The sequence below is a fragment of the Hydra vulgaris genome, chromosome 14, assembly GCF_038396675.1.
Source record: "Hydra vulgaris chromosome 14, alternate assembly HydraT2T_AEP".
Lineage (NCBI taxonomy): Eukaryota > Metazoa > Cnidaria > Hydrozoa > Anthoathecata > Hydridae > Hydra > Hydra vulgaris.
In genome coordinates this window covers 38,074,756-38,089,933 of record NC_088933.1, presented here as the reverse complement: position 1 = coordinate 38,089,933, position 15,178 = coordinate 38,074,756, and the positions used below count along the sequence as shown (strand labels likewise).

Here is a 15,178-nt window from a genome sequence, read left to right as displayed (position 1 = left end):
TTTTAATTTCATTTTTAAATATTTATGCTCTTTAAAAGTGTGTGTGTGTGTGTATATATATATATATATATATATATATATATATATATATATATATATATATATATATATATATATATATATATATATATATATATATATATATATATATATATATATATATATATTGTTTTGGTTATTTAATTGAAAAACAGGCCATTGCCAGTTTTTTTTAGTTTTTATAAAGTTTGTCATGTTGGTCTTTTCCATTAATGTATTAGAGAAAGTATTTTTTTACTTTTATTTTTTCAAAATGAGTTTTTTTAATTTAAAAATTATTTTTTGGGTGGTTTGACCAGTATCAAGTACTGAATCAAAGGTTCCACTTTACATATTCAAATTCATATGAAAATTATAGAATCAAATAAAAGTTATACTTACAATTCAAAACACTAATTTATCATTATTTAACATCACAAAAAAACATTTGTCTTTGTTGGCAATTAATTTTCTTTACAATTATTAAATTAGCTAATAATAATAATAATAATAATCATAATAATAATCATAATAATAATAATAACAAAAATAATGATAATAATAATGAAAAACAGTTAAAATAATTAAATTTATAATGAAAATAATTTTAATAAGTGGTGGGTGTCAAAAAATAGTTGTTATCAATCAGACAGGAAACTGATCAAAGAGTTCAATCAGTTTAGAAACTAGTGCTTAACTGAGTTCAGATTAGTAACAATTTATTTTATATAAACAATAAAATAATAAACTCTTTAACTGAAAGATTCAGGTATCATTTTGGTGTTACAATGGGTGAAATCTAGTAAATAAAAATACAAATAATGACAAAAAAAAAATTTTTTATACATATTATTTTTACATTGTTTTTAATGTCTTTGTATTCATTTTTAGATTATTAATTTACAAGATAGACAGTTTTATTTTATTTTTGTTTACTTTTTATTTAAAATGTTATTCACTTATTTTAGCTTTATTTATGTAGGATTGGTTTTTATTGACAATGGTTTTAAAATGTTCTTATGGCAAGGGTGGTGGCCTGTTACTGATGAAACTGTTGATACAACTGGCCCAAATACCAAAGCAGAGAAGCATAGATTTGATGTCAACAAAAAACTGGCCCTTCAATCAATAAAATATTATGCTTTGGGTATGTATAAAAGTAATTTTAATATGAAAGTATTTTATATATATATATATATATATATATATATATATATATATATATATATATATATATATATATATATATATATATATATATTTATGAACATATATATATATATATATATTTATGAACATATATATATATATATATATATATATGTATATATGTATGTATGTATATATATATATGTATATATATATATATATATATATATGTATGTATGTATGTATATATATATATATATATATATATATATATGTATATATATATATATGTATATATATATATGTATATATGTGTATATATGTATATATATATATATATATATATATATATATATATATATATATATATACATATATTAAAATGATAAGATTTACAATTAAGATACCATAAGTTCCTTTGCCTTACTAAGCATAAATCTATGTTTGTGTGTGTTCTTTTGCAAAACTCTTTCTTGCTGCAATGTGCTTTTTTTTCAAAAGGATAATTTTCCTTGGACTGGGGAGTTGTTTGCTAATAACCACCTACATACTGTTCTGGAGAAAACTCTTTGACCCATATCGATCCAGCATTCCCAAATGGGAGCAAATAAATAATTTGATGTTTTGCTAATTCTGTTAATTTTATTTACTTGCTATAAAGACTAGTGTTCCCAAATGAGAACATTTATTTATATCCTCCAAAGACATTATCAATACTCTTGTTTTGCGAAAATATATTTTTTCCTGTGTTCACATACCTGGATTCTTATAGAAAATTAAAAAAAATTAAAAATATATATATTTGGTCCCAAATGGGTTAATTTAAAGCATCTTTGGCAGGAAGTCTCAAAGAATTGGAAACAACAGCACTGTCTGTTCAGTCTCATAATCAGTTTGTATGCTCTATTGTTTGTGTTTTTTTATCCCCTTTCAACAACATTTTTCCATTTTTATGTGTTTTTAATTTTTAAGAGAGAACTAATAGTAATCTTACCTTAGATGAATGTCAATAATGTCCTAATACAAATAAAACGGCAGCAAACAACAGATATGTAATTTTTTTTAAACAGATCTAAGCATAAAATTTGGGGATTCCTACAGTAACTTGAACAATGCTACCAATGTTAGAACTCACAATGCTACCAAATAATGTTATTATTTCCCTACTCAACATTTGTATTACAATTATGTAAAAAAATTAACTTTTAAAATAAACAAAGATTTTTATTATAAATAATTATTTAACACTATCGTTATTTTTTCCCAAACTGTACGTACATGCATATATATGCATACTTGTATATTAGTAAGCAACCAATGTTGATATTTGACCTGTGCTAGGTTTGATAAAATTTATCTGGGGTAGGGTTTATGACGAGGGCTGAAATAAGTATTGAAAAAATCCATTATACATGGTAAGTGACTGGGCCCCAGCCGCAGCTAAAAATGGGACTTTTTACGAACGCAGTTCGGCCCTGGAAAAATCATAAGATTTAGCAGGGTGTTAGTAGCTGGGGCTAGGAAAAAATTTATAACACTTTAAATATTATAAATTTATTCATACATTTACGATTTATTAAACACTGTCATATTCATATATATATATATATATATATATATATATATATATATATATATATATATATATATATATATATATATATATATATATATATATATAACCACTATTATGTTTTGTGTTACTAGAAAATAAAAATGTTAAAGAGAAAGAAAACAGTTAACTAAAGACTTAAAAAGTTGTAAATACTATTATTAAGGTATTTAGGTTGTATTGTTGTATGAGTCAGGAAAACATAAAGATGGGTGAGAGTTTTAAGATTTTGTTAATGAAATAAACTAGATAAATAAAAAAATGTTATAGCATGGACAGACAGATATAGTAAAAGGATGCTACTTTGCTGAATGACAAACCAAGCGAGAATGAGTTTTTGCTGATCAAACTAGAGATGATAGCTCTTTTGAGCAGCAATCATGATTGTATTTGTAGAAAAAAGAAAGAGATGCAACCTTACAAAAATGGGAGAGTGACTCAAACATTTCAAACTACATTTACAATGTGCTTTTGGACCTTATCTGAGAGTGAGAGCTTATTATCAAGTTATTCATCAATGTAGGAATATCAACAATATTGCAATTGTTATTTGCAGTAAACTTTTTGTTGCAGTAAATAATGAGTTTATTTGTAGTTAAAATCTACAAGCCACTGGTTTCCTCAAGCTGTTACAGAAGAGAGATCAGGTCAAAGATTGGCTGCTTTTTCTTTTCATTGATTGGCTGCTTTTTCTTTTCATTGATTGGCTGCTTTTTCTAAGTGTTCAAAAAGTGAAGATTTTTTGTCAAGACAAAAGTATAAAGTTATCAAAATTGAGTTAAAAGTTAAGTTATCAGCAAAGATTTTAAGAAAGTTTATGATTGTTAGAAAAATTATGAAAAATGATACAGGAACAAAAATAGCAATGTTTGTCACAGAAGAATAAAATGGTTTGAGTATTAGCATGTAGAGAAGTATCAGCATATAAAGATATTGAGATTTATGTTATATCGAGATATAACATGAGTTTTGAATTAAAAAAATATTCTTTAGCATGTATCTGCATTTATGCAACCCCAGTCACATACCCGGGCTAGGTCACTAAATACATATATATATATATATATCATCTCATCATCTTAATCATCATTGTCATTACTATGATTATCATCAAACTACCTTAATCTTCCTTGATACACATTAACAGATCTTGATACACACTAACATATACACTTATTATTCTTAATCTCTGTTTAAAATTATTGTGCCTTATGCTGTTAGGCATCGAGGTTATTCTCAGAACTTGACACAGGCATATCTTACTTCTGCTCTTGATACCTCTTCTGCTCCACTAGCTGATCCATTTTTTTCTCCAAGTTAACAAAATTTACCAACACACCTTATCTTTCCAGCACATTTTATTTTTTTTCTCTAATTTGACTTCTCTGTATTCACTAAAACCAACAATACTAAGAGCTCCTTGTGTTCCAATACATCTCATGATATAAAATATATATTTTTGAAAATTTTGAAATTTTCTAATGAAAAGCAACAAAAATAAACTGATAACAACAATGATTTTTTTTTAATATTTATACAAGATTGATATTTTGATGAAATATATAACAGTTGTTATCAATCTGGGTCCTGTAAAAAATAATAATAAAGATAAAAACAAAAACAAAATGTTTGATGAAGTGTTGCATTTAATTTAAAAATATAAATAAAGAAATTTTTATTTTCAAAATTATCAGAAAAACATTTTTATCTCTTATTTGTTTTATTGCAGCCTAATATTGTGTCCTATTTGTCTGTCTTTTTAGATTTTTTTAAATTTTTTAAATGTCTGACTTCTTAAATTTTTAGCTGGCATAAAATGAGCATTAAAATGAAATGTTTGGGTAAAAAGTTATAGTATTATAGTATTCTTGTTCAGTAGAAAGTTGCAAATGACCAGTTCTTTAAATTTATAAATCATCTTTTCATCTCAAAAAAATTTAAAGTTAAAAATTAGAAGAAAAAAATTTAGACAAAGCTGATAAAATCATCAAGATTCCAATATGCAATACTAAATGCCATATCATATGCTTTCACTACTTATATTTAGACTTCATCTAAAAATGAATCTTTTATGTCATTTATTGCTCATTGGATTATGAAGGACTTTAACAAAAAATTGCAATTAAGATGTAATTCATTTCAATGTATTCCATGATTTACTATCTCATACTAGGTGAATATTTCAGAAGCTTTAAAAAACATCAAATTTTTGGTTTAAATAATATTCATATTGTTATTAGAGATACTGTAAGTGGTTTGGTTTAGCAAAAAAAAAAAATTAAAGTTATCTTAGAGAAAAAGACTATAGTCCAAGTTATCCAAATATTGATGCATATAAGCTATTGGGAGTACATTACTTAATACTAGATACAAAACTGCAGGTTTTCAAAAGTAGTTTTATTCTGAAATGAGAATGTTTATTCTGAAGAGCAAATGAGAAGTTTATTCTGAAGAGCAAGGAAAATAAATCAGCTTTGTAAAATAAATTCGTAAACATCTTTTATAAAGATGATTAGGAAGTATAAATTGAATAAATCTAAAACTAAATATGTTTCGAATTGTTAGATAAAGTTATATTTTTATCGAATGATATATATATGACGTAAAATTTAAAAAATTTTTTATGTAATAATCATTGCCAGAGAAATCAATGTGGGACATTTTTTAGAAGAAGATGAATCAGATAACAAAAAAAAGTGATGGGTTTTATCTAAATGCAACCAAACCGGCTACAATAGAGCTTCCAAGGTATTCAAAAATGAAGCAAATAAAACGAATTGCTACAAAAGATCCATTATTATATTGGAATTTGAAAATATGAAATACAAGTTGCCAATACTAGGAAAATTGCTAGCAACTTTAAAAAAATCTGTTTACTCTCAAGTTCATATATTTGTAATTTTATTTGAATTGTGTTTTTTATAAGTAAAAAATAATATACTTTGAAATATATGCTTAGTATATACTTATATTTGTGTGGTTTTCCTATTCCCTTTAACTTTTACAAAAGGGCTTAGCTTAACAAAAATAAAAAAAAACAGTAAAGAAAAAATAACAAGTTAAAAAAAAATTTAGCCTGGGCTGAGGTTGTAAAATGCTCCATATTTAACCAGGGCCACTTACAATTACTGCATACATATACATTTAGTGTTTATTTTGTTCATTGTTTAGAAAAAAACTGTCCATTATCTAAGACATATGTTGTTTATGCTGGCTGCGAACCTTTAGAGTTTACAAACTTGTTTCCTTTTTGGAATCCAAATGAAGAAATAAGTAAAATACAGATATCAGCAGGTTACAAAATGGGAGAAATGAAACAACTGGAAGAAGTCCTTTCAAAACTTGAAAAGTAATTTAAGTATTTTATTTTGCTATTATTGTATATTACCTTTTAGAAGATTTTTTTCTCATTGCAAAAGTTTTTTAAATTAACTATAGTACCTTGAAAGTCATTTTTTGGAATAATGTTGTTTTAATATATTTCATAGAATAGTAGTAGTTTTTTAATGTTATTGAAAACCTCTACAGTATAGATAAATTTTGTTATGTTTTGACAATTTCAAATATAAACAGCTAAAATCTTTGGATACAAAATGCAATTTTTAAAAGTTTTTAAAATTCTCTCAGCCTATGTTTAAAAGGACATTAAAGATGAAGCCAATCTTTTGACAAAAACAGTCAAGGTTCAGACAGGTTGTTGACAGTACAATCAAAGATAATTTTTTTGACAGAACAGCTAAGATTATGGCAGGTTTTTTTGACAAGATTTTATTTTATAATAGTTTTTTTATTTTTAGATTTTCATTTTTTACTATTTTTAATCTATAATGTTTATCTATATGTATTAAAAAAGTCTAATACGTATAGATAAACTATATTAAAATAAAAAATTAATAAATATAGTTTTAAACATAAATTTAAACTATATGTATTAAAAAAATTTTGTATATGTGTGTATGTTTGTGTTTATATATTATCATGCTTTACTGACCCACCATCAGCAAAAAAAAAAACATTTACGCAGCAAATTTAGATCAACTGAAAGTTTATGTTTGGCTAGGAACTTTTATAACCAAAAGTTTTTAACTAAAAAAAAAAGTAAACTGTTGCGTCACAAAATCGGTCATCAAATTGCATCATTGCATCTATATTGTGTCTTCTCTAAATAGTATCTGGTTCTTGCTTTAGGCTATTTATGGGTTTTATTCAAACTTTGACTAAATCTTTTTTTTGACTAAAGTTCATTCAAGCCCTAATAGATTTAATTGGAATCAAATTTGCTAATTATGCTAACAAGGGCAATAACTTTACTTTGTTTTTTTTATCTTTGCTTCGACCAATTGATTGAGCTGCACCATCAGTAGAACCATGCAGTTCACTACCATCTATATAGGTGTGTTGGTTGATTTGGCCTGCCTAAATATTATACATGCCATTACAAAAAATCAAGATTTTTCATCAATTTCTTGCTGATACAAACATTGACATTGCCTGTCTAACTAAAACTTGGCTTAATCCAAATAATAAGTAAACTATTCTTTCCCAAATCAATAATAATTATACAAGCACTGAAGGTCGGGATCATACGTTGGTGGTACTATTATATTCATAAAACTACTCAGATAAAATAGAACAAGTAGAATTAGCAATGGATTATGTATATGACTTGGTGTCTAAACTAAAAAAAATTCTTTTTTTTCAGAAATGAATATACCTTAGAAGAGTTAAGCAGCTTTCCTTTACCTGAAGGAGTTGACCCAAGTCGAATTGAAGACTACTTGAGTAATGTTGATTTTTTGGTAAATTTTTTTGTTTTACTGTTTTGCATCTATAGTTTTTTTTATCTAATTTTTTTTATAAAAGATAAAAAAATTATTTTATAAAAATATTACTGTATAGATATAATCCACTGAAAAAATAAGAAAACGATTTTTCTCTTAACCTCCTCAAATGTAATAAAGTTGTGAAATAATGTTGACCTTAATAATATTTTAAAATCACTTGACCGTGTGATATGTTAAAAGTAGTTTTTTAAAAATCACTTGACCATGTGATATGTTAAAGTGTTATGGCCAGAATGAGATATGTTAAAAATCCAGAGGAAATAATTTGACTTAATGTTCAAGTTAAACTAAGACTTTTTGTAGTTTGAGTGGCCAATCTTTAAAAGAATATTAAAATTTATTTTAAGGTTCCTTAAGGTAAGGTTCCTTTAGTAAAAGTAATAAATATAGTCATATTTTATATTTATTCGGATATATCAAAGAAAGTATTCAAATATGTCAAAAAAACAATTCAGTTATATCCATTATTTTTAAAAATTTTATCTTTTTTTCATAAAAAGCAAGAGAACGTTACTAAATACTTAACTTATGTAAAACTAAAAAGTGGATAGAGAAATGTTTTATTAAAGTTGGTGAAAATAAAAAGTGGATAGTAGTTTTAACTAAGTTTTTGAATTTTAGCCCATACAATTAAAATCTTCTCTTTTTTTACTACATTTCACTTAAAAATTTTAGTTACCTAGTTACCAAAACCTATTTTAGACAGTATGTAAAACCTAATATTAAATTGCCGATTAATTCAATTTAAGGCTAGAAAAAGAGATCTGGAATTCTACGAAACTTTGTTTGATTTCATTTGCCTAAATTAAATTTGAGATAATCAGAGATATTTGTATCATTATTATTTGTAGCTATATAAATAAAAGTATAAAACGGAAGAAATGGCAAGTAATACTGTGCAGGCTCATGATATACCGATAAAAAAAACTCTGTCCTTAAAGTCTCAAATTTGCTAAGAACATAAGTCTTAGCTTGATTTCATTTTTTTGATAAACTTTTATGTTTACGAAGCTAGTATTTTTTTTCTTTTTTAAAACTTCTTTAAAATTTGTCACTGAAGAAAATTAAACAGTTGAACTCTTGTTATTCGATCTCCTATAGTACAAAAGATCATTTAAATCTAACAAATACTTTGGTCCGTCAGGGTTTAATGAACTCCTGTAATTCGAATATAATACAAGACCCCTTGAGGATTCGAATTAGATGAATTCAACTGTATATGTATGTGTGTATATATATATATATATATATATATTTTTTTTTTCTTTTTTTTTTTTTTTTTTTTCTTATTAAACATCTTTACTTCCAACAAGGCTGCTAGCAGCCACTAATTAAAGTTGGAAGTTACTGTAAGAGAAAAGATAAAGATTGTAGAGCAAGATAACGATTGACGGACAACTTAAAGGTTTGCAAATTATATGAATCAGGAAAGCAAGATAAAGGAAGCGAATTCCAAAGAGCTGATGTTCGAGGAAAAAAAACTAGATAAATAAGCGTTTTTGGAGCACTTAGGAACAGTCACAGAAAAAGGATGAGACTTAATTGAATGACAAGTAACACGAGAATGAATTTTAGTAGATGGCACAAGAGACACTAGCTCTTTAGAGCAGTGCCCATTATAGTATTTGTAGAAAAGAGAAAGAGAAGCAACATTACAACGATGTGACAATGGTTGGAGGTTGGCTGCAAGAGCAGGTCCAACTATGTTTACAATGCGTTTTTGCACCTTGTCTAAAAAAGAAAGGGCATCATTAGAAGAACCGCCCCAGATATGGCAACAGTATTCCATACAAGGCCGGATTTGAGATTTATAGAGATAGAGAATAGAATCCTAAGTAAGAAAGTGACGAGCTCGATAAAGAGATGCAACCTTAGCAGATGCTAATTTTGCAACTGATTTGATATATGGTTTCCAAGAAAGATTGAAAGTAAGAGTTAATCCTAGAAGATGAAGAGTAGATGACTCATCGAGTACATCACCGTTCATAAATATAGGAAGATGTAAATTATTGCGATAACGATTGGCTGAAAAAAATTGAGTTTTATCTGAATTAAAGTTCACCAGCCACTGTGAGCCCTATGCTGTAGCATAAGTGAGATCCTTTTCAAGCTCAAATGCCCCCTCCAAGCAATCAGAGGGTGTTGGTTTTTTATCACGACAAGAATAAATGGTAGTATCATCAGCAAACAATGCCACCTTAGATGTGAGAATATCTGGAATGTAAATTAAAAAGAGTATAGGGCCAAGGATAGAACCTTGAGGAACCTCTGAAGTTACAGAATAAGAAAAAGAGTGCTGTCCATCGAGGACAACTTTTATACTACGATTGGAAAGGAAGGATTCAATAATCTTAAAGATGTTGCCGGATACACCATAAGAAGAAAGCTTATGGAGAAGACCAGCATGCCAAACTTTATCAAAAGCTTTTGAAATGTCAAGAGCGATGGCCTTAACTTCTCCACCTTTATATATATATATATATATATATATATATATATATATATCAACCCTCGGAATTAGAAAAAAAAGGTCGGCAATAAATTGCCGATCTCAAACACTTTTAGGTCGCCATTGCCGAATGCCGATCCTAATTCCGAGGGTTAATATATATATTTTTTATGTTATTGCTTAATGGAATTGTACAATTGCATTAAAAAAATTAATTTTTTTTTTCAAATAAAAAATAAAAATCTTATGTTTAGAACTTGTTTGGTGTGTCAAGAAGCGATTTTAGTCTTCTTCCTCGATGGAAGCAAATCGATCTAAAAAAAAGAACGTGTATTTTTTAAATGTACTATTTAATCTATATTCAAATATTTGTATATATGTATATATGTATGTATGTATGTGTATATATATATATATATATATATATATATATATATATATATATATATATATATATATATATATATATATATATATATATATATATATATATATATATACATGCACACTTAAATATAGATTTGTAGATGTTTTTAATGATTCAGTTTTTTCCTTCTCTTGTTTTTTTTTTTTTTTTTTTTTTTTGTGTACCATGCATGTTTTCCGTTATGGGTTTAAAAGTTTTTTGTTTTTTTTTCGTTTTCTTGATTATTTATTTATCATTAAAGTTTTATATATTTAAAGTTTCATAGAGTCCGTATTATAAAGTTTCATACACACACGCATATGCCCATTGATGAATACATATATACATACATACACATACATAAACAGTTTGTTTTCTATGTTTTTTACCCGAGTTATTATAGTTTTATACAAATTTAATTCCATGTTCACACTATGTTTGTTCACTATATAGTTGATACTATTTTTATAAACAAAAGTTTTTTAGTTCTAAATAATTGTTTTTTTTTTGTTTTTTTTCAGGCGCATCTTTTTTGTCCTCTAAAACACCTGTTTAACAAGAATTGAGAAAACAGGTTTTTTAATCAAACTTTAAAGTTTGGATTACTTGTTTAGTGCTATGCAAATTTAATCTTACTTTTAAAGTTGTATTTAGGAAAATATGATAGATTAAAAAATATCTGCTCGCCCCTAATATATTTAAAGGGTGGACACGAAATAAATGTGAAAAAATTGATAGGTACTAGATAACAGTTTTAAGATTTACCAAGCCTCTCACTTAAGAGGTTTGAAGCTCTCACTCAAAAAGTTCATTTTTTTTAATTTAATTTTTTTATTATACGAAACACGAACCTTGTTAAACAAAGTCGTTGCGCTGAGAAATTTTTACATAATAACCAATTATTTTAAGTTATTATTTATTAAAAATGCAACATTTTGTTGCATTGTCAGATATTTAAGTAATCAGAAAGTTCAAAATGCGTTTTTTCAAACGCAATCAAATAAGTAATAAGTTTTTTAAATATGAAAGTGATATTTATTTTGCATAAATTAAATGAGAAAATGACGTATTTTTCTGCTGATTTCTACTTTTGCTAAAATAAAATAAATAAAAGTAAGCGTGATTTATTTAAATTAAATATAGTATAAACATCTTTTTTAAAGCAAGTAACAAATGTCTTCTTCGTAATGATTCGATCAGGGAATCATTACGATGAAGACGTGTATCAAGACATCGAATCATCTTCTGAGTTTCAACTCTACACTAGACAAGGCTTAAAATAAAGTTAAACTATTTTTCTTTAAGATGTAATTTCAACATTTTCATTTTCACTGAAGGGAACAACCCTGCATAACAAATCTTAGTTTCAGAGCCTTAACAAGTTCTGTCTTTTTGCTGTAGGTGTGTTTGCTTGTATTTTCTCTAGATGCTTGATGCTGGTAAAAATATATTTCTTGTAACATGCTCTTTCTGGCCTCCTCAAATAGTTTTATTAGCTGAATAATTTCTTGTGGAATTTTGTAGCGTGAGTAAAGTATTTTTTATAAGTGGATAATATATTACTATAGATACATAATTTAAAAGAAGAATAAACTATTTATTGTGTAGATTGCTACTATTTTTTTATTAACTTCTGTAAACACTTCTTCGAAAGCTATACAAATCTTGTCTGCTGCGTGTGATAGAGATTATCTATAGACAGCTAAACATAGTCAACACTATATACATACATGCATGCATACATACATACATATAGGAGTAGCGTCGCCAATTGTGTAAAAAATGGCTAATATTTAGACATGGAGTGAACTCCAAACATTTATGTATTCATGCTTATGTTAAATAAGAATGCTTTGGATGATTTTGAAGACAATAAAAATATTGATATTGATTTGCAAAACATTTTATTTACATTTCGAACAAGTATAAACTTTAAACAAAAAAACTTTTTTGGAGAAACTTTTTAGCAAAAAAAAATAACTTTACTTTGTTTCTGAACATTTCTCTTTTCATGAAAAAAAATTTCGCTTCACAGAACAAGACCTTTTCAAAACAATTTTATGGTAAAAATTATAATTTAATATCAATGTCTTGATGCATATTCCAAGTTAGTTTTTATAATTACGTTTAGGCAGTTGAGCAGCAAAAAAAAGGTCGAAATTTGTTGAAAAACGTATCAATCTGTACAATTTTTAAAATCTTTGATAAGTCTTTTTTTTTTTACACAACTAGATAAGGTTAAAATATCTGTTTATAGTCTATAAACTTATCCTTATAATATTTTTTTTAATATAATACAATATTTCGAGGGGTTATAACGCAAAAAGTCATTTAAAGTCATCAAAAAAGTCAAAAGTCATCAAAAAGTCAAGATGCAAGAACATATTGAAATTTTATTATTAAATAAATAAAAAGTTCGACTATGAATGTAACTCTTTACTTTTAAATAACCTATTATACTATATAGTATTGATACCCTCGTTATGAATTGTAATATAAATATAAAAAACCGTTAAAAGGAAAACAAAAACAATTTAAGGTGGCTACCCACTATTTAAATAAAATCTTCAAATGAACCCTTTTATCCCTCCATATTTAAACATTTCAATTGCATTGGATAATAATAATAAACAAATAAGACAAAACAATACAAAAAATTTATAATTTTAATATTACGTCATTAATTATGCGCATAATTAACTCAAAAATAACATATTTTCTAACAAGGATAATTAGTTGCAGAGTTTTCCAAATTAAGTAAATCTTTTCAAAAACCTTGCTTCTTATATGAACTGTGTGCTGAGTCAAAAATAAAACTAATATTTTTATTTAATTCTCTGAAATTTACAATTTAGTATAAATCCCTAAAAAATGACCCCATTGACACAAATTTTAATTTGAATGAGATACCATAGTATATATTTTTGACTCAGCACATTCATCTAACTAAGTTTTATCTTTGTAAAAAATTTCAAAGAAAAATATTGAACAAAACCAAAGATATCTTTGTTAGAAGGTACAAAATCTTTAAATGAAGAAAAACGCATTGGAAAAAAAAAATTCAAAAATAAAAAGCTACAAAGTCAAATATGGTCTGATTTTAGTACTTTTGACCAATGTCATTTAGCTAGGGAATAACTTAACAGTGTAGATAAGAACTTGGTTAAGGTACAGTAAAAATAAGGAGAAAAGTGCATATTAGTTCTGGAGAAAAAAAGTTCCAACTGTCACTAAGGCCGTTGCTAAGGAACTTTTGGATGTTAACCCCTTTTTAAGGAACAAAATTAGAGCAAACTTATAAATTTTTCTTCCATTGTTATATATTTTATTGTTTATAAAGGTTAAAACTTCCGAAAAAAAGAAAAAAAAAAAAATTTTTTTTTAGACTTTTTATAGTGGGTAGCCTTAATGCAATAGTTTCTATTGATTCACATATCGAAACATAGATTTCCAAATGGAAGTCCTGACGTAACCTCCGTTGTCCATTCGAGTTTCTTCCTCACTTTTCTGATAAAATTATTGAACTCTACTTTTAAAGTATTTTTATTGTTCCATGCAAAATTATTATGACAATTTTTTGAATGTTCCGCAATAGCTGAATAATCCCATTTTCCTTCGTATGTATTTTTCTGATGTTAGTAAATACGAGATGAGATTTTAAATTTTGTTTCACCTTTATAACATTTTTTGCAAGAGCATTCAAGTTGGTACGCATCTGGGTAAGAATTTATAGGAAAAGGAAGTTTATTTTTTGCGGTAAGTATTTGTTGTAAATTTTTTGGTGATTTAAAGACTGGTGTGTAACCTGCTTTTTTGAAAACTGTTCCTAACTTCGGGCCTGTTCCTGGAATCCACAGTAAAGATACAACATTTTTTGATGAAATGAATAAATGCTGAGTTTCAAAATTTTGTTTTATATTATGTAAACTTCTTTAGTGGTTTTTATAATAATTTCCAGGCTTGTTTTTTTATAACCATTTTCTACAAAAGCATCAATTAAAAATAATAACTTTTGTTCGATATTATTATCAGAGGATAAATATAGTTTCCTATGAAAAAATCCTTTGAAAACTTCGTTTATAATTTTTGGATCATGGCATGAGTTAGGGGTAAATTCGACGTTAGTTATAGTATCTTTACGGTAAACTTTAAAATGGTACGTACCAGTTTTATTGTTAATAACAGTTATGTCAAGAAGATTTAGCGTGTTATTTTCATTTTTGATTTCCATGGTGTACTGAATATTTTTATGTTGGTTATTAAGTAATGTTTAGCTTCTTTTTTTTCTACAAAAAAATTTTTTTTTTTTTATAAAACTTCAATGTAATGTGTTTTATGCATCTTACTTCAAAACATTGTCAAAAAATATTAAAAAAATAAGGAAAATAATTAACAGAACAAATGGCATCAAAAGTTTAGAATTTATATTTCTCTACCATGGGTACCAAAATTAAGTATTTAATTAAAAAAGATATTTAAGAATGCAGGGTATGCTGCAGTTATCAAATCACCAAAAAACTTTCAGCAATTAATAATTTAAAAAAACAAACCTCGACTTTCCAACAACTCTTATCCTGGGGTCTACAAGCACAGATGTTTACTCTGTGCTTGTAGACCCCAGTACTAAAAAAAAAGTTTAAAAATTTGATCACTCTTCTTAGAACAATTCCATTTTCTGAGCAATATATTGGAGTTTATCT

The 15,178-nt window shown here is 26.1% G+C and overlaps 1 protein-coding gene across 2 annotated transcripts in view; it reads left to right on the top strand.

The window, feature by feature from the left end:
* LOC100215621 (supervillin) overlaps nucleotides 1-10,483 on the top strand; it is a 58,827-nt gene extending 48,344 nt beyond the window's left edge. For both annotated transcript variants that reach the window (XM_065817553.1, XM_065817552.1), the window contains exons 20-23: nucleotides 1,001-1,165; nucleotides 5,951-6,128; nucleotides 7,482-7,578; nucleotides 10,327-10,483. In XM_065817553.1, coding sequence (XP_065673625.1) covers nucleotides 1,001-1,165; nucleotides 5,951-6,128; nucleotides 7,482-7,578; nucleotides 10,327-10,413 — 527 coding nt within the window. In that variant the 3' untranslated portion in view covers nucleotides 10,414-10,483. The remainder of the gene's footprint in view (nucleotides 1-1,000; nucleotides 1,166-5,950; nucleotides 6,129-7,481; nucleotides 7,579-10,326) is intronic.
* The last annotated feature ends 4,695 nt before the right edge of the window (nucleotides 10,484-15,178 follow it).